Here is a 17,375-nt window from a genome sequence, read left to right on the forward strand (position 1 = left end):
AAGCACTGCCACCGCCTGCCTGTCAGAGTCTGGTCAGGAAGCGGTGTGCTGTATTGGGATGCGCACCTGCTTATGTGTAAATAGGTTTGAACATACTCATAATTCCTTTGCGCATGTGGAGCAGTATATGGCACTTATATTTAAATAACATGAAACAGTTTTCAGAGTGCAATAAAAAAAAATCAACATTACTTTTTTTTTTTTTCTTTTTGGTACTGGGGATCAAACTTGGGACCTTGTGCTTGCGAGGCAGGCGCCAGAACCGCTGAGCTAAATCCCCGACCCAAGATTACTTTTATTTTGTTCCTTAACGTGATAGTCATTTAAAATTTGTTTTCGAAGATTTTGTAACTAAAAGTATTTTAAAACATTTCAAATAATCCAGGACCCTTTCTTAAGTTAAAGAATACTTAAAGCAGAAAATTTGAAAAGCCCTGTAGTATATAAAGACCAAGTCAAAAGTTACTGCTAATTCTACCACCCTAAGTTCACCAGAGTCCTCCCTGCCCATTTTACTTTGCTTTATGCTCTGCTAGAACCAGTCAGCTCTCAACCTGTTTAACTCTCTTAGAATATTTATTCTTAGCCTCAATCTGAAATTTGACATCATCTTAGCTGAAAGAACACATTTCCAAGAAACTGTCGTGTAATAAAGTTGGGTATCTATGTTGGAGACAACTTTCCCTTTTCTGTAGAGTGACAAGTATTAGGTAGGTTGCCATTCCTCCAGTTATGGGCCCAGTCCCTGACTGAACCCTGTCGTATTTGAAGAACCAGCACTGAGTTGTGGATGATAAAATGAACAGCACACAGCCACGTGATCTTGGGTGCAAGTGTGGAGCCTGCGTGGACTGAGGCTCTGTGGCTGGTGGGTTGCAGAGTCTGCGGCGCCTCAGGCCCCTCGGTGTGGGGTGGCTGCTGCACCCACTTTTTCTGTTGCCATTGACAATCTCGTGCTGGGCCCAAAGGCTCTTCACTGTGATGGGCTGGATCTGGGCAGCGTGTGTAGCGGTTGAAGGATGCAAGCTCTGGAGGGTCCAGCCCGACATTCGGTTATGGCTCTGCCTCAGGATTCTCTGCTATAGGATAGTGGTAATAATTTTCTCATTTTTAGAGTTTTGTGGGATAAAATGAGTTAACACACTAAATACATTTCAAAGAGTATGCATGACATAGAGTGAGACAGAAAATGAGAACATGCTAAGGGTTAGCTGTTGTGACTCATTGCACATGGTGAGACTGGAGTGTACACTGAAAGCCAGTGCCTCGGGCATTGGTGTGATGTAGGGACCTTACATGTAGGGGACAGATGATGGTAAGTAACTCTCAGCAGCCTTTCACGTGGCCCACGGTGAGCACTCGCGCCTGTGTCTGCAGGCGTCCCATGGGCAGGAGGGCCCCCGGCCTCTTGGGCACCGTTCAGACGGAGTGGGGTCGCTGCTCTGAAGTGGTCTCTCCAGAGCCCTCTACTTACACGGTTTCAGCAGGGCTCTTGTTTCACCACTGCACAGTTCAGTGGTGGTGGAGGATGAATCAAAACTAACTGCAGCTGTTATGCAGATAATTTCATTTTCTGATATGTGACAGAAAAGTAACAAGAAGTCTTTGTAATAGGCTATCTTGGAAAGTAGATGTCTGTGAAGTGTTTTAGTGATTAGAGAATATTTGATGGAATATGTTTCCTCCTTTTTGAACATTTTATTAAATAGAATGTACAGAAGCTATTTTATGTAGTTTTAAAATGTAATATCTATTGATTGATTGCTCATAGACTGCTGTAAGATTTAGACATACTTGTTTATTCATTCCATTAGACTTCTTGATGTTACTGGTATGTGTGGATTCGAGATAAAATCTTTATATTAAGCTGTTTAAATTGTTTTGGGAATAAAATGCCTAATACGACTAAGTTGTTTTAAAATTATTTAAGACATATCTGAGATAAAACTCGTTACCGCTCTGTATGTTTCAGCTATGCAAAAGCAGCCTTCTGTCTGGAAGAGCTGATGATGACCAATCCCCACAACCACCTGTACTGCCAGCAGTACGCGGAGGTGAGTGTGTGAAATTGGACTTTTGCTGCTGCTGCTGGGCATCATTAAGGCATTAAGAATATTTTCTTCATGTTAGGCACATATGTAAATACCTAAAATCTGTGATGAAAGTTGACTCGTTGGGAATAAATGTTTGAAATTTTTAATATTGCGATAGAAATACTGACTTTTCAATTAAAAATCCTATTTAAACAGTAAAATACTTTGTAGTTTTATATTAGTACCGGAATGCTCTTTTCCTTCCTAACTGTAAGTTAATTATACTACTGCCATTACCAGTTGCTTCTGAAACACAGGATTTTGATTTTTAAATCCAGATTCTAGGAAATTCATATTAAAGTTACTATTTTTGGCGTGTAGGAAGCACGTATTTCATTTTCTTGCTATTAAGAATATCAGTACAATTTAATGCTATTAAGGTGAGAAGGACTTTGTTATTAAAGAGTGTAAAAGGACAATTATTACTGTCGTTTTTCAAGTACAGCTGTAAAAGGAAAATTCAGAGAAGTCTAGATTTATAAGCCTAGTAACAGAAAATGTAACTTTGTAAAGCATTTGAAAGGCAGTTTAATCCAAAATTATACTGACCTTTTTATTGTAGCAGTATTTTTGGTTGAAAAACTACTGCATGGTCTTAGCGGTCACATTTTAATTTTTAGGGTAGGGTTAGCAACCTCAGGGTGAGTTCTTTTAACATCTTGCATGTATTTATAGAATGTCTGTTGCAGTTACTTAATGCCTGTGGTATGATGAAACATGCTATATTTCAGAGTAGTAAAATAAACAGGTTTCAGCACTCTGCAACTTTTAACAGGTTAAATATACCCAAGGTGGACTTGAAAACCTCGAACTTTCAAGAAAGTATTTTGCACAGGCATTGAAACTGAACAACAGAAACATGAGAGCTTTGTTTGGGCTTTACATGGTGAGTTGAGGTGCATGCTTAATGTTATTTCACAAAGTCTGTCATTCACAATCCATTTAGCTGTCCTTTCCAGTCATTCCTTCCTTAGTTTTAAAATTTATTGATGAGCGTATGATTTTAATTAATTATGAGCATGGTTGATAAGGCAGTTTTATTTTTGAATGTTAATACATCCTAGCTGTTAAGACATTATTCAGTTGTGAAGCCTCTTATATCATAATTGAAATCTCCCCATATAAAATGAAATAGTAATAAATATGTTTATTTTATGTTTTTTAAATTGTTTTGATATTCTTGCTACTGTGCCCAACTTTATTTTATTTTTTTACCTGATTCTACTTGTATGAGATACTTTTAAAGTATACCAATAAAATATATTAGAAAATAAAATCCCTGGTATGTTTAATTAAAACATTTCTTTGAATAGAAAAACAGTTTAGGGCCGGAGATTTAGCTCAGTGGCACCACTCCTGCCTCGCAAGTAGAAGGTCCTGAGTTTGATCCCTGGTACCCCAAAACACCAAAAAACCAGTTTGAAAACAATTTGTGGCAGCATGTAGTATTTGTGTGCCAAGTGAGATGCCTCGAGCAGGGCATCAGCAAGAGCTGAGGGCCAGGAGGTGTGCTTGGCTCAGCTCAGCGCTGTCCTGGGAACAGCTCTGCGGTCAGAGAGGCAAGCGGGTCAGTCAGTTCTTTGGAACTTCGATTTGTCATAGTCTGTTCACCGATTTTTTTTGTTAAGTATCTTCTCGTTGGAGTTCAGTGAAACATGACTGAGAATGGGAGGAAAGATGAATGACAATAAAAGAATAGAAAAGAATAACAAAATATGGTTAGAATATGGTTCAAAGGAATTTCAAGAAAATATATCTGGACTATACTGAAACCATTTGCGGTGGAGACACCTAGTAGTTGCAAGTATGTCTCTATCAAATAAATTCAATGTCTTTGAAATTTATGATGGTAAATTGTTATTAATAATCATTTGTATGTAGCAGTTTCTGTGCCAAGCACTTTTCTGAGCTCCATTTTTTGTTTTAAGTTGTTCAGTCCTCACATCATCTGAGTAGGCGCTCTGACTGCTGCCACTGCTGCGATCGCAGAACTGAGACACAGGTGTGAGTCATGCACTGTGGACCCAGGGCTCCCATGTGATGGAGCTGGGATTCCAGTTCACATTTCCACGAAGGAGTCTTTTGATCACTGCATTTACTGAAACTTGTATCAGAAGGTGATGTTAAAGACCCGGAAGTATAAAATACTGGTATTAGCGTATTGATACCTCACCGGCAGAGAAGAGACAGGTCAAAGAGTCCATAGCACAGACTAGGCATGAAACAAAGGTTTGACTTTTGTGGGAATAGATTCTTTTAAGAGTAAGACTCCTAGAAATATAAACATATATTTAAAAATTAGCACCTGTGGGCCAGGGATTTAGCTCAGTGGTTCTGGCACCTGACTCGCAAACAAAAGGTCCCAGATTCGATCCCTGGTACCAAAAAAAAAAAAAACAAAAAAAATTAGCATCTGGTTTTGGGTGTTTATAGATTTCATGGGTTCTAGATTAAAGATCCCTCATTTAAATACTTTTTTAAAAAGGAGAAGGTGTATCAAATTGTGACTTACGAGTTCTGTGGAACACAGTGATAAGAGAAGTGAATTAGAGACAAGAATAATGGAGTTTATTGCAAAGACTTGCATTAACTTGCTTTGGTCTAGTCAAACCACTCCTATTGGGCTGAATTTTTTTTCACTTGTTAGTGAAAGAAGTCAGGCAAAATTATTTTTGAGATTCCTTCTGTTAATACTCAGTAATTCTGAGTAGCTCATGTAATTCAGTAACAAGAAATAACACTAGTAACATCCTGATTGTGCAGTGCTTTTGGATTATAAAGAATATTTCCATGGCTTCTTTGTTGAACTGTTAGGGATTTTACCTTTAAGAGATAAGGTAGATACACCATTAAATAACTTTAAATATTTTAAGTACTCTTTCTGGTCTTACTACTTTATATTATACTTCATTTTAAAATGTTTTTATTTTTAAACACTAATTCCATTCAACTTTAAAAATTGTTTTGGTACAATTTGTTAAACTCTTTGTTATCAACTCAATGAGTCTGTGAACCCTGTGAGTTTTTTATTACCTTGACTAGAAAAAAAAGAATTTAGGTTTTTTTTCTCTTTTCTGTTTTTAGTCTGCAAGTCATATTGCGTCTAATCCAAAAGCAAGTGCAAAAATGAAGAAGGACAACATGAAGTATGCAGGTTGGGCAGCTGATCAGATCAACAGGGCTTACCAGGTCTGCTTGTGAGGGGTGGTTGTATGGGTTAGTGCACTCCTTAGTGCACTTCGCCTCTGTGAGCTCAGAGCCAGCATCTGGTTGGCCATCTGTGCCTCTGGGCCATGATCAGACAGCTTTGTGTCAATTGTATAAAATTAATGTGCAGTTTTAGGGCTTTAATTATGATCTTGGCCTGATTATCAATCATTTCTAGATTCTCAGTTTGACAAATATAAATTCTAAACATCCAGAAAGGTAAATCGCGTGGTGCATTTCAGAAGGAAGTAGCACATGAGCACTTGATCAGTGGGAGAAAGGAGGAAGAGGGGCCCGAGGTGAACTTCCTGGGCCGTACCAGAGCTGCAGCCTGCTCACCTTGCACTAAAACTTCTCCACTCATTTCTGAGTTGTCTGGTGCTCATCTCTAGATTTTTCAGGAAATAATTTTTCATGGGAAATTTGCTGATGGGAACAACTATTGCATGTTTATATTTAAAGGATGGTTTGGTTCTGTATCTCTTCTTTGGCTTATATTTACACACTTCACTGTATGTCTTAAAGATACTGTTGCAGTGGCTTTCATGATACAGTGTTGCTGTCCAGAAGCCTAATGCCATCCTAACCTTCTTTCTGTCGTAAGTGACTTAGACTTTTGTTTAGTTACCCAAAGGAACTTTTTTCTTTATCTTAAATCCAGTAGTCTTGTTATGATACATTTTGTTAGGTTTGTTTTACCAAGTACACAATACAGTACATTTGTTTATTAGTATGTGAATTCAGTCCTCTGTGAGAAAAGATCCTTTTATATTTACAATTATATTTTTTCCCATTTGCTTAAGTTTTCTTTTTCAGGGCTCCAATTATAACTGTGTTACATTTTCTTTTCCTATCTTTTACTCATTTTCTTTCAAATTTTTTGACCCTTTTTTATATCTTATGTTTTTCTTTTTTTCCTCCATAATAGTTTTTTATTCAGAGTCTGTTTTGTTTTCTGTTTAAATGAAGCAGTTTTCCTGGGCTGGTAGGAGGAAGGGCTCATGGAATGAGGGGAATTGGAGATAAGACAGGGTCACTTTCCAAGCTTGACTCCTGTGAACTCGAGAGAACTCAATCTTGACCTCTTTGTGTACTAGGTCTTTGTCAGAACTCAGTCTGAGTCAGGCTTTCTGGTTTCATTCTACCCTCTAGAGTCTGAAGATTGTGAGTTGTAAGGTGTTGCTTTCAGGTTTAACTTAGGCATTGTGGCCATAGTTTTGATTATGTTTGTGTTGCTGCCTCTGGGCATTGTTCTTCGCTTACCCTAACCACCTCTGCCTCTTACCCCAGCCTTTCTTCCTTATTCAGGTTGGTTTCATTTTCCATGGTTGTGTTGGTGTTTTGTTTTATTTTGTTTTTTCATGGTGTGAGGTTTTGTGCTTCTGGAAGAGGATATTGGAGAGATTTGCTTACTGGTTAGATTTGTTCATCTCACATTTGTGTGAAGTTTTTCATCCTTGTCTTTGCTTGGAACCTCTGAAGACTTTTTAAGTTTTGTAGGTCATTTGTAGGTTCATCAGTTCAGGTCCTTTTGGAGGTTACTGTTGTTTATAATTTTTGGTTTTGCGTTGCTTCCAGAGCAGTAGGTTGTTCCCTATCACTTCCTGTTGCTCTTACTGTACAGCTGTGGAGCTTTTGCAGATCCTGCTGCTGTTGGTGACATAAACACCTAGCACTTGAGGAAGATGCTTGTAATCTGGTTCTTGTTGACAAAGTACTGTGTGGGCTTGCTTTTTGTTGTATTGTTTTTGGTGTGGTGCTCTTTGTTTCTTTATTTTCATTCTCCTGATTGGAGAAGATTGGGAAGATTTTAAAACATTCAGTGGCCAGTAACCTCAGCTTCAAAAGTCACCTTTTTGTGTTTATATTATATATTACAAGCAGTATTAGCTCTGTTAATACATGAATATTGGGTGAGCTGACCTTCAGATGCAGTTGGGGTAGCTCAGATCTAGTGAGGCTCCTTTCAGAGTAGGCCTGGGGCGTGCGTGTGCACGAGAGAGGTTTAAAGATGTCATATAATACAAAACTAATAGTATGCACATATTGTTATATTTTTGAGAAACAACTAGCTACTCAAAAAAATGCTTTTTTTGACAAAGCATGACTTCTAAATACAACTTTATAATATACATAGAAAACGAACTGAAGTCATAAATAGGCATCTCAGTTAATAATACAAGGTAAATGCGTCCAAGTCAATAAGTAAACATGCCTTCTTCCTAGGTCCTTCCATTTCTACCCCGTTCTCAGGAGCCCTAACTTCCAGCCCCATGGTTCATGGAGCCAGGCAAGGGGGATTCCCTTTTGCCTGGCCTGGTTCACTTGCTGCTAGGTCTGTGAGACTGCGCTGTGCAGACGTCTGTAGTTCTTCTGTTTCTCACTGTACTGCAGTCTGTGGTGTGAACGTGGCGGAGTTTAGCCAGTAGTTGATGGCAGCTGGACTGTTTCCGCTGCTCTGGACTTTCTGTGCCATCTGGTCTACATGCACCTGTGCTTGGAAGGGGCACGTGCCATCCAGCAGAAGCACTGGGTCCTGGAGTGTGTGTGTCTGTTCAACTGTAGGAGGAAGGTGCAGCTTGCCAAGTTAGCTGTCTGCCCACGCCAGCCTTGGAGAGCTCTGGTAGTCTGCGCCGACACCAGCGCATGGCAACCCAGACCCTTCCAGTCTGTCAGTTCCCCGGTGTGCCGGTGCTCACTGCCGACCGGTGTGTCCTGTCCTGCCTCTTGCACATCTCCCTGGTAATCAGCGAGGCTGAACAGTGTCAAGTGACTTTTGGCCATTTGACTCTCCTCTCTTGGGAAGTCTTTTTCTTACCGGTTGGTATGATTGCTTGGTTGGTTTGTTTTCTGGTTATGAGCTATTTTTTAGTTACATGTGTAGTAAATATCTCCTTACTTTTACTCAAATGAGTTTGACGCCTAGAAGTTTTGAAGGTAAATGTGTTCAAATGTATCAGTCATTTCCTTTCTGATTTGTGCTTTTTGTGTGTTCTGTTTAAGAAATCTTTTGGTACTTCATGGTCAAAAAAGGTAATATTGTATGTCTCCAAAATTCCTGTTCTTTTACTTTTCATGCTTAACTCCCTCATCCATTGGAGTTAATTTCTGTACATGATACAAGATAGCTTCTTTGCACCGTGGAAGTGAGGTCCGTGTAGTGAAGGTCCAGAATGTAGACCCCTGTTGTCTTGGTTCAGAACCTGACTCTGGCGTTAATTAGCAATGCAATCTTGGGTACATGATGTAGTATTTCTGGACCTAGCTTTTCTTTTCCAGGATGGACATAAAAGTATTCTAAGGAGTTCAAACATAATTTTCAACAGATGACAGTAATGTATATGTTTCCTCATGTGTATTAATCACACACTTCAAGTTCACCTCCTCTGCCTGTTGCAATACTGGCAAACAGTTTATTACGAGAGTCACCCCAACTCCTATGGTTGAGTGCAGGGCCTCCCACTCGCTGGGCAGGCACCTGTCGGGCTGAATCCCCAGCCCTCCTTCGTTACAGATGGGGAGTCAAAGCTCAGAAGGATTCCCAAAGCGAGCCAGCTGGTCAGTGACACTGGTTTCAAAACCGGAACGGCTTTGAAAAGTGGACAGCCTGTGGAAAGCTGTCGGAGTGGAAGTATCAGACGGTATCATTCCAGTTCCTGATGCCGTCCTCAGTCATTTTCTGTCAGAACTCATTGATATCCCATCACTGTTTCTGTCTTCATTTCAACCCTAAAGCTCTCAATAGTAGTTAAACTCAAGAGTTGCTTTTGTTTGGGCTTTTTCCCATCTCTTGAGTGGCAGAAACCCCCTTGATTAGGTCCACAGGCAGATGTGCCCTTGCTCTGTAAGATGTACTCTGTAATCGTGTGGGCATGATCCCACGTGGCTGACATTCATAAACTAGACCCTGGTTGTGGTCCCACCACCCACCGCAGTCTCTCTCTGTCCTCCCTCCTCCCCCTTCCTCCCTCCCTCCATCATCCCCCTCTCTCCACCCCCGCTGTGGCGTATTACTAGATCAGTCCTCTGGCCACGCAGCCCTGCAGGTCCCCGTGTCCTGGGTCAGGAGCTCTGGGAGCAGCACTTGTGCTCCTCAGACTCTTGAGTGTCACAGTCAGCTGCATGGTGCCCAGAGCCCTTCTGCGCATCTTACTGAAGATAGGATTTGCCTTTTCTTCATTTCATGGAAGAGACAGTGGAAGAGTTTTTCTTGTCAGTTTCTCCCTGAGTTTCGGATGCTGCTCCAGGAGGTAACATACCTCTCGCCGTGGTCATTAGGGTTTCAGTGCAGCAACTTCCAGTGTTCCGCAGTTGGGCATCACCTCTTATGTAAAATTTGTTTTTACCTTGATGCCAGTAGCAGGGTTTAAATAAAACTTTTGGGCTTTCTAAGCATTCACATTCTGTGCTTTCTCTGTGGAGGTTGTGTGGTTGCGGGAGACCCCCTGACCAAGGTGAGAGCAGGCTGCAATGTGGAGCAGCATTCTCTCCTTGTAACGGGACGGGCCACGTTGCATCGGAGCTGGACTGGGGCCTGTGTGGCTCACGTCACAGGAGCAGGTTGGGTGGCGCTCAGGCTGGTGGAGCCTCCAATCCAAGTCCTGACCCGTGAGGCTGTGGGGCTCCTCAGTGAGATACCAGCGCTGTGTACTGCACGGCAGGCGCAGACCACATTGCCTTCCTAGCGCTACCCGCCCTTCATTGTTTCAGTAGATAACTGGTTAAACCACCACTGACTTTGGTCTGCTCTGCTCCTTTTGCAAGAATGCCTTACCCTCTTTTCTACAAGCCTTGCCTGTGTCAGCTGGTATCTCCAGATGCCGTGAGTATCCCGTACCCTAGTTTTACCCACGCCTGTGTAATCAATAAATACCTAAGGTCCTGGTTGCTTTAGGCATGGTCCCTTCCCAGTTCCCCGCTTTCTGTATAAGTCTGCTTCCCTTGTCTTTCCTTTACCTTGCATCCCATGGCCTTGCAGGACATTGAGACTCTTGGATGGGATCTTTGACATTTTTGTCTATGAACCAAATTCCATAAATGTTTTTGCCCATTATCGCTTGCTGACTTACTCGCTCTTAGCTCTCTATGGGCAGGAAGTGGGCTTGAGTTCTGCTGAGTACCTCTGCTGGTCTGTCTGGGCTTGCTCCTGTTTCAGCAGAAGCTTCTTGGTGACCTCCCTTGGACAGTGGGCAATGGATGTCAGCTGCAGTTGCTGGGCCTGTGTCTCTCACCCTGGGCTGACTTGCGCTTCCTCACATGTGGTCGCAGGTTTCAAGAGCCGTGGCAGGCCAACTCCAGTGTGCATAAGCATCTGATCGTACCACATTTTGTTAAAACAAATCACACAGTTAATCCTGACTCACGGCATCTCAAGTGGGAAGAGAAATCTGTGGTCATTGGGCTCTTTATTACACTGTCGCCTAAGTCTTAGTCCCACCCTTTTGTCTTAGTTTGTTGGGCATCTTCTGTGCTCCTGGTGTGTGGTGTCACACGTTCTCAGTGTGTGGTGGCAGTGTGTACGTCCTCCTCTCACCACCACAGCCAGGATGCACAGCGCTTTCTTCTCTCAGGAAGTGCACTCTGCCATGACACTTCGCATCCAGCCTCCACGCACAGCAAGCGAGTGCTGACTTAATTTTTATCCAAAATTAGTTTTGCCTGCACTGGAACTTTATACATGAGATCCTAGGTTATGTACTCAGTCTTTTATATCTGGCTTCTTTGTTTCTTAAGATTTACCCATCTACCATTCCATTTCATGTATCTTATTACTTTGTCTATCCATATTCTACAAATTGTGTAAAAGTACATTTTAGCCCTTTGTACAGTGTCGCCCAGTTTCTACAGTGGATGAATCATCGGTCTCTGAATTTGATAAGCAAGTTTTTATTATTTGGTTGTTTTTATTTTATGGTGAGTTTTCTTATAGACTACGAAAGGAGAGTTTACTCAAATATAACCATAGGAAAAGAAAAATACAAAATTTGAATAATGTGGAAAAATGTAACTTCCAAAGATTGACATTTTTATAATTAAATAAATCTCTAGGCTCTTACTGAGAACTGCAGGACTCATATCTAGACATTTAAACCAGAATAAAGTGCATAATAAATGTTTCTTTTTGTAGTATTTTTCTAGGTTCTTATAAGTGAGAGAAAATAAATTTTAAGAATTGATTTTCTTTCTTTGCACTTAATGAAACAGAATATGGCTGCTACGCCTGCTTCAGTTAGGTAATTGGTTTGGCATGTTCAGTAGAGGCAGGCACAGTTGATTAATGCTCATGAAAACTTTAATGTGAACCTACTAATGATAATCTTCCAGATAAATGCTTCTTTGGTGTACTGCTAAATTCATCTGTGGTGGTGATCCAGATGTTAATTCTGATTGCAGGGTGATTCTGTTACTGTCCTTTTGGGAAATACAGAATTAAATCAGGATTTGAGGAAAAATACAATTCCGGCTTAATCAGTTAAATTGCCATATAATTCTGGAAGAAACAAAATTGCATGTCAGGAAAAATTTGAAGTAATAGATTTGTATTTCCAACTTTCTTTTTACTTGTTCTGGCACAAATAAGTTAGCTTAGTCTATCTAAATTGCAGCAGTTGTCAGTAGTGTTGACACCATCTTTAGGTGATTTGTTTTTAATTAGCTAATTCTTGAAAATAACACTTCCTATTATTATGTTTAAGTGTAAACCAAGAAAATGCTGTATATTAAAATTTGGGTTAGGATTTAGCGTTACAAAATGTTGAGATTTTCTCTTTGCTATTTAAAAACATTTACAATGCCTGTTGCTGTGTGGAGTCCTGTGTTGTACCTTCCCTGGCAGGCCCATCAGCACTTTCTGTCAGAATTAGTCCTTTTAAGCATTGACCCTTCTGTTTACTTGGAAGGCAGTGGTAAGAGAGAGGCTTTCTGTTCTTGATAAATCCTTGGGAAGTGAATTTATCAAGTGCCTATTTAGAATACGCATGCCTCGTACCCTAAAATATATTTACCAAGGGAAATTACTTCTTTAAAAAACAGTGTTTTAACTGTGGTGCTATTACTATGTTCTGTAATAGTGACGCACAAGTTAACATTTATTTCATTCTTTTAGTGGTGCCTGATGAAAGGCAAAGCAGTCGTGGTTTTTACAGGCTTTTCCCTTTCCCTGGCATTTGCCTTAGAGGCCCCCGTATTTGCTCTGTCAAATAAAGCTTCAGCCACAGAAGTTGCCCTTGAGGAAGTTAGGGGAATTAAAATGTTAAGCTGCAGCCACAAGGGTCAGAGGCCAGCGGCTGGTCCTGAAGCCAGGCATCTGTGGGGTTACCTGCAGGCATCACCTCATCCTTCTGGATAGGTCTGGGACTTGCCAGATTAGTTTCATTCTGGAAGAGAAGAGGCACAGCGTAAGTCAGATACTAAGTCCGGAGACTCCACCACTGTTTGAGAGAAGGATCAGTCACTTGAGAGTGTGGTGACTGGGCAGCACTGCATGTTGCTAATAGCACATTTTAATTAGTACTGTAATCAGGGGAAAACAGGCAGTACCCATGTAATAAACTTGTGTTAAATCAGACTGATAAATGGTGGCGTTGTCCATCCGGTGAGAAACCCATTTAGAACTCAGCAGGGATCCTCGGTGGCATCCCCACTAAGCACATAGGGAATTAAACTTCAGATGCTGTGAACCTGCTTTGATAAACAGATGGTACCGAATGCATTATTTTTTTTTTTTTTATACAATCCAGTTTAGTTTTATGAAGTGAATTATAACTTAATCAACTAGGAATGGGTATTTTACAGCATTGTACATCATTTTAATATTTGGTATAGAGTGTCACTTGACAACCTTTTGCTGCCCAACACCATACCATTTAGTCAACTAACAAATCTGCAAAGTTAAAAATAAGACCTACTTTAAATAATTTTTGAGAATGCTTCAACCTTAAAATGTTTAATAAAAAGTACTTTTATTTATATTTTACCTTTGTTTGAAATCCTGAAAATCTGTTTAGAGGGGAGACAAGTAGAAATAAGCCATATTCCTACATAAATGAATACTAAATTCAGTTTTACAATAAGTGCTTTTATTTTGGGAATGTTTTGACATCTGAATATAGCCAAGCTTTGAAGTCAGAGCATGAGGTTATAAGCTACTGTGTCACTTAAACGCAGACTGGTGAAGAGTGCAGTGAGATATTTCAACATTGCAGCTAGGATGGAACCTACTGAAGAATATACTTGACTTCATGTTAGTGCTAAAACAGTTAATGTTAATCTTTTTAGTGACATGAAGGTAAGATTGTGGTTTTTTTTAACCTGCCACTGGAACTGAGCCTAATTGAGCATTTTTTAAAATTAGTTTGCAGGTCGAAGTAAGAAGGAAACCAGATACTCTCTGAAGGCTGTTGGAGACATGCTGGAGACATTGCAGATCACCCAGTCTTAAGGCTTCAGACTGCGACATAGATGTCACAACTGCACAGTTGGACTTTTGGCCTGTGACTTCTTTACTAAAGGCTCGATGCTATTTATACTCCAGTTTCTGTGAAGATAGCAGTTGTAAGGAATGTGTTTATATAAACCAAAAACGCCTTTCACTGCTAAGCAAGAAGATGGCGAATCTGAGGAAGAACGATGAAAGTTCTACGATTGTACACTGGTCTCTTCATATCACGTGTCACACACAGCTGCTCTCAGCCGCAGTCCTGTGTAGAAATGACCTTGTTAAATAAACCACTGATTTATTAGACTTGGATATGGAGACTTGAGCTTCTTTTTTGTTATAACCAGTACCTTGTGTTTGAGCTCAATTTCCAGTTGATGCTTCCTCCCTGAGGTTGGAGTACATAGCACAGGTAACTTGCAGAAACAAATTGTTTTGACTTTGCTGATAGTGTCAGGTTGGGTTTTTCTGTGCATCCCAGTGGACTGTTTTGATTGTTTTATCTGCTGTATTGTTCTGATAAAACTTGGTAAAAATGGGTCGCTCTCCAAGATTCAGCAGTCTCTGAGAAATTTTTGTTTTGATGTAGAAATTTTTACCTATAAAATGCCTTAAGATTAATATATGCCATAAATTTAAGCTTTCTTAAATTTAAGCTTTCCACAAGTTATATTTATTGAAATTTAGCTAAAGTACATAAAATGATATTCAAGAATGGGAGTAGTGTCTGAATTTTCTTAGTTTTGGAAAAACTGAGAAAATATAAACTATTTTTAGAAACAATTAAGATTCTCAACATCCCTTTATCTTCTTAGTTATAAATACAATTTCTTACTCTTCTTAATCAAGTTAGACTACCTTCAACAGTATTTTGCATGCTTCAGTAAGCTAGAAAGACTGAAAGTTAAACACTTTACTTAGGCACATCATTTTTTAGACTAGGTACTTGTGCACTCAGGACCGGTATGTATTATTCATTTTACACTTGAATTTAACTTTATTTGCTCATAAAAGCAATACACAGAGGCTTCTGCAGATTGTCACGGATGGATTCGGCCGAGTGAGGACTGGAGAAACGGAAAGCCCGGAAGTCTCGGGGAAGAAAGCTGTTGCCAGTGTGAGTGTGACGTTTGAGTACTCTGAGCATTAGTAGGGCGTGCTCTCCGTGGCAGCCTGGAGCTGCATCTCTCCTGCTGCCGTGGGTACCAGCAGCTGGCGGGCACCTCTGCCTCTGAGGCCGGCGCTTCCCCGCTGGGCCTTGTTACCACAGCTTCCCTCTGTGCACACCAAGCTGCGGCCTCTGTTAGACACCAGCAGCCGCCCCACACGCAGGGTCACCGTGAGGGTGTCTGCTGCAGCCCGCCGTCCCCCGCCTGTCCCTGTCTGACCTCTCCCCGCGTCCTGGAATCAGTACTTCCTGTGGCGGTTGTGGTTGGGTTGGTACCTAACTTCCTGCCTCGTATGGCTCTGGGCCTCGTTTTCGCTTCATTTTTCTGAGAAAGTAGTATTGTACGTAACTTCTTTGTAATCTGGTACCTTCGGTACATTGTCTGTGGTAATGATTATGAACTTGGGCTCCTGTAGCCTCGCTGTGGCAGAGAGTGCCTACCTGCCTGCTGTCACCTGTTTGTCCTTGGAAGCGGTACCCTGATTTACTCAGAGTGGGCAGACCCACTGTCCTCAGAGAGACTAGGACGCGGCCCATCCCGAGGACGCGCCCTGAATCCATGTGGGTGGACGCGGAGCCCCACCTCCGTTCAGCCGAGCCGAGGCCACAGCTTTGCAGTGAGGAGGCCGTGACTGGGTCCCGCGGGGCGGCCGCTGTCCGTGAGCCGCGACTGCACGCTGGGGACGCTCAGCGCTTCGAGCGGGAGGTTGGATTCTGGCTGTGGCTGTGCTGTGAGCTCCACCGAGCTGAGCCGTGGGATGGGACACAGGCTCAGCAGTGACTTGGTGCTTGCGGGGGGCGTGGCCTTTGTGCCGCAGTTGAAGCCTGATGCACGGACCCCTATGCTGCTTTCTCCTGGCCGTGTCAGCACGAAGCCAGTGGATGTCACAGCCGTTCCACAGCCAGGAAGCAGCAGGTGAGAGAGTGCGAGTTATGTTGTGTTCGGAGGCAGAGCTGAAGCTGAGGCAGAGCCCAGCTCCTGGTGGGTCGTCGGGGCTCTGCTTTACACCGCGAGGAAGGTCAGCAGCCGTGGAAGCTGTTCTTTAGCTAACACGCTTGCAGTTCCGGTTTTTAACCACTCATGTTTCTGACTGACGTATCCGCCACTCAGCGTTGCTGTTAAGCGGGTAAAACACACAGGAATGCTCTTCCAGAATGTAACGATCTATTGCAAGCGAATAGTCACACACTGTGATTCATCCTCTAGCATTCTGAGCCCACAGAGATGAGAAAGTCCTATTTCATAGCTTTCATCGTAAGAACACTGTGTTTTGATTTAGGGCCATCGGAGGAAATGGAACAAAGGAATGGAAGACCAATGTTGCATTGTGCTAAAAGCAGGCAATTCAACTTTTCTATTGGCAGATATTTCGGAGAACCCTTCCAGACCACAGTCCACTCACTCCTGAAATGACCCAGGGTTTGAGAGTCGGCTCCGGTGACAACGAGGTGTCTGGGCTGAGGAGCTGAGCCCGGGACAGCAGCAGGAGCCAGCAGCAGGAGCCAGGGCTGCTGTGCGCCCTGCTTGGTGAGTGACGGCCTGATGCGCCCAGGGCCGTGCTTTGCTAAGAGCAGGGAACACTGGTTTCCACCTCTTTCACCTCCTGATGTAAGTGCTCCTGCTGGGGGCTGAGCTGTTCCCCTAAAAGATCATGTTCATTCGTTCTGTCCACAAACATGCTTTCATTCTCTTTGTACAGAACAAAGCTTCCTTTTTATATTGTTGTTGTTGTTATTATTATTATTATTATTATTATTATTATTATTACTATCAGCAGCAGCACTGGGGATTGAACCCAGGGCCTTTGCTCTAAGCTACACCCCCAGCCCTCCTCCTTTTTTTAACTTTTTATTTTGAGACTGGGTCTTGCTAAGTCATTAAGTTGCCCCATCTGGGCTCAGTGATTATCCTGCCTCAGCCTCCCAGAGTGCTGGGATTACAGGCATGCCCCACCACATCCAGCTTGAACAAAGCCTTTTTTGATTGGTTCCACAGTACTGTGATCAGGCCTTTCTGCCATATACTCCTTTCTCCTTATAATATTTTTTCATGTTTAATTTTGAAATACTTTTAAGACCTACAAGAATTTGCAAAAATACATTACAGAAATTCTGCCTTTTATGTAGATTCTCCCTGTTATAGCTAAACACAGTGCCTTGTCAAACCAGGAAACTGATGTTGCCATAATTCTGTCAGCTCAGACTCTGCTTTACCCAGACCACAGTTCCGGCATGCTTTTTTCTCATTTGTGAAATGTCCTTGTGTAGAGTCATGTCTCCGTCATCACTGTCAGGACACAGAGCTTCGCACCACTGCAGATAAACTCCCTCTTGGTGTGTCTGTGTCAGCAGTTTGTTCCTTTTTATTACTAAATAATATTCTGTTTTATGAATGTACCGCAATTTGTTGATCTCTTCACTGTGAAAGGACATTTGAGTTATTTCCAAGTTTTGTCTATTACAAATAAAG

At 41.8% G+C, this 17,375-nt stretch overlaps 1 protein-coding gene and 1 long non-coding RNA gene across 6 annotated transcripts in view; one reads left to right on the top strand and one right to left on the bottom strand.

Moving 5' to 3' along the window:
- The window catches only part of Emc2 (ER membrane protein complex subunit 2), a 33,984-nt gene extending 19,935 nt beyond the window's left edge, over positions 1-14,049 (top strand). The window contains exons 8-12 of one of the 4 annotated variants that reach the window (XR_015442982.1): positions 1,973-2,054; positions 2,869-2,979; positions 4,021-4,210; positions 5,178-5,899; positions 13,654-14,049. Coding sequence is in view for 1 of the 4 variants with exons in the window: in XM_087190826.1 (XP_087046952.1) it covers positions 1,973-2,054; positions 2,869-2,979; positions 5,178-5,282; positions 13,654-13,740 (385 nt within the window). In the remaining 3 variants the exon portion in view is untranslated. The remainder of the gene's footprint in view (positions 1-1,972; positions 2,055-2,868; positions 2,980-4,020; positions 4,211-5,177; positions 5,900-13,653) is intronic. The other 3 variants (XR_015442981.1, XR_015442980.1, XM_087190826.1) reach the window with 3 other exon arrangements.
- Positions 11,356-16,647, bottom strand: LOC147824051 (uncharacterized). 2 transcript variants are annotated; one of them, XR_015442988.1, is made up of 3 exons: positions 15,489-16,647; positions 12,619-12,676; positions 11,356-11,790 (listed from the first exon to the last, which is right to left on the bottom strand). It is a non-coding gene; the product is annotated as an uncharacterized LOC147824051 (long non-coding RNA). The 2 variants fall into 2 exon arrangements; XR_015442987.1 differs by having other exon boundaries at positions 15,347-15,508.
- Positions 16,648-17,375: the final 728 nt, after the last annotated feature.

This window comes from Heterocephalus glaber, unplaced genomic scaffold, assembly GCF_053883595.1.
Source record: "Heterocephalus glaber isolate CG9 unplaced genomic scaffold, H.glaber_assembly_v1.0 deba00001556, whole genome shotgun sequence".
Lineage (NCBI taxonomy): Eukaryota > Metazoa > Chordata > Mammalia > Rodentia > Bathyergidae > Heterocephalus > Heterocephalus glaber.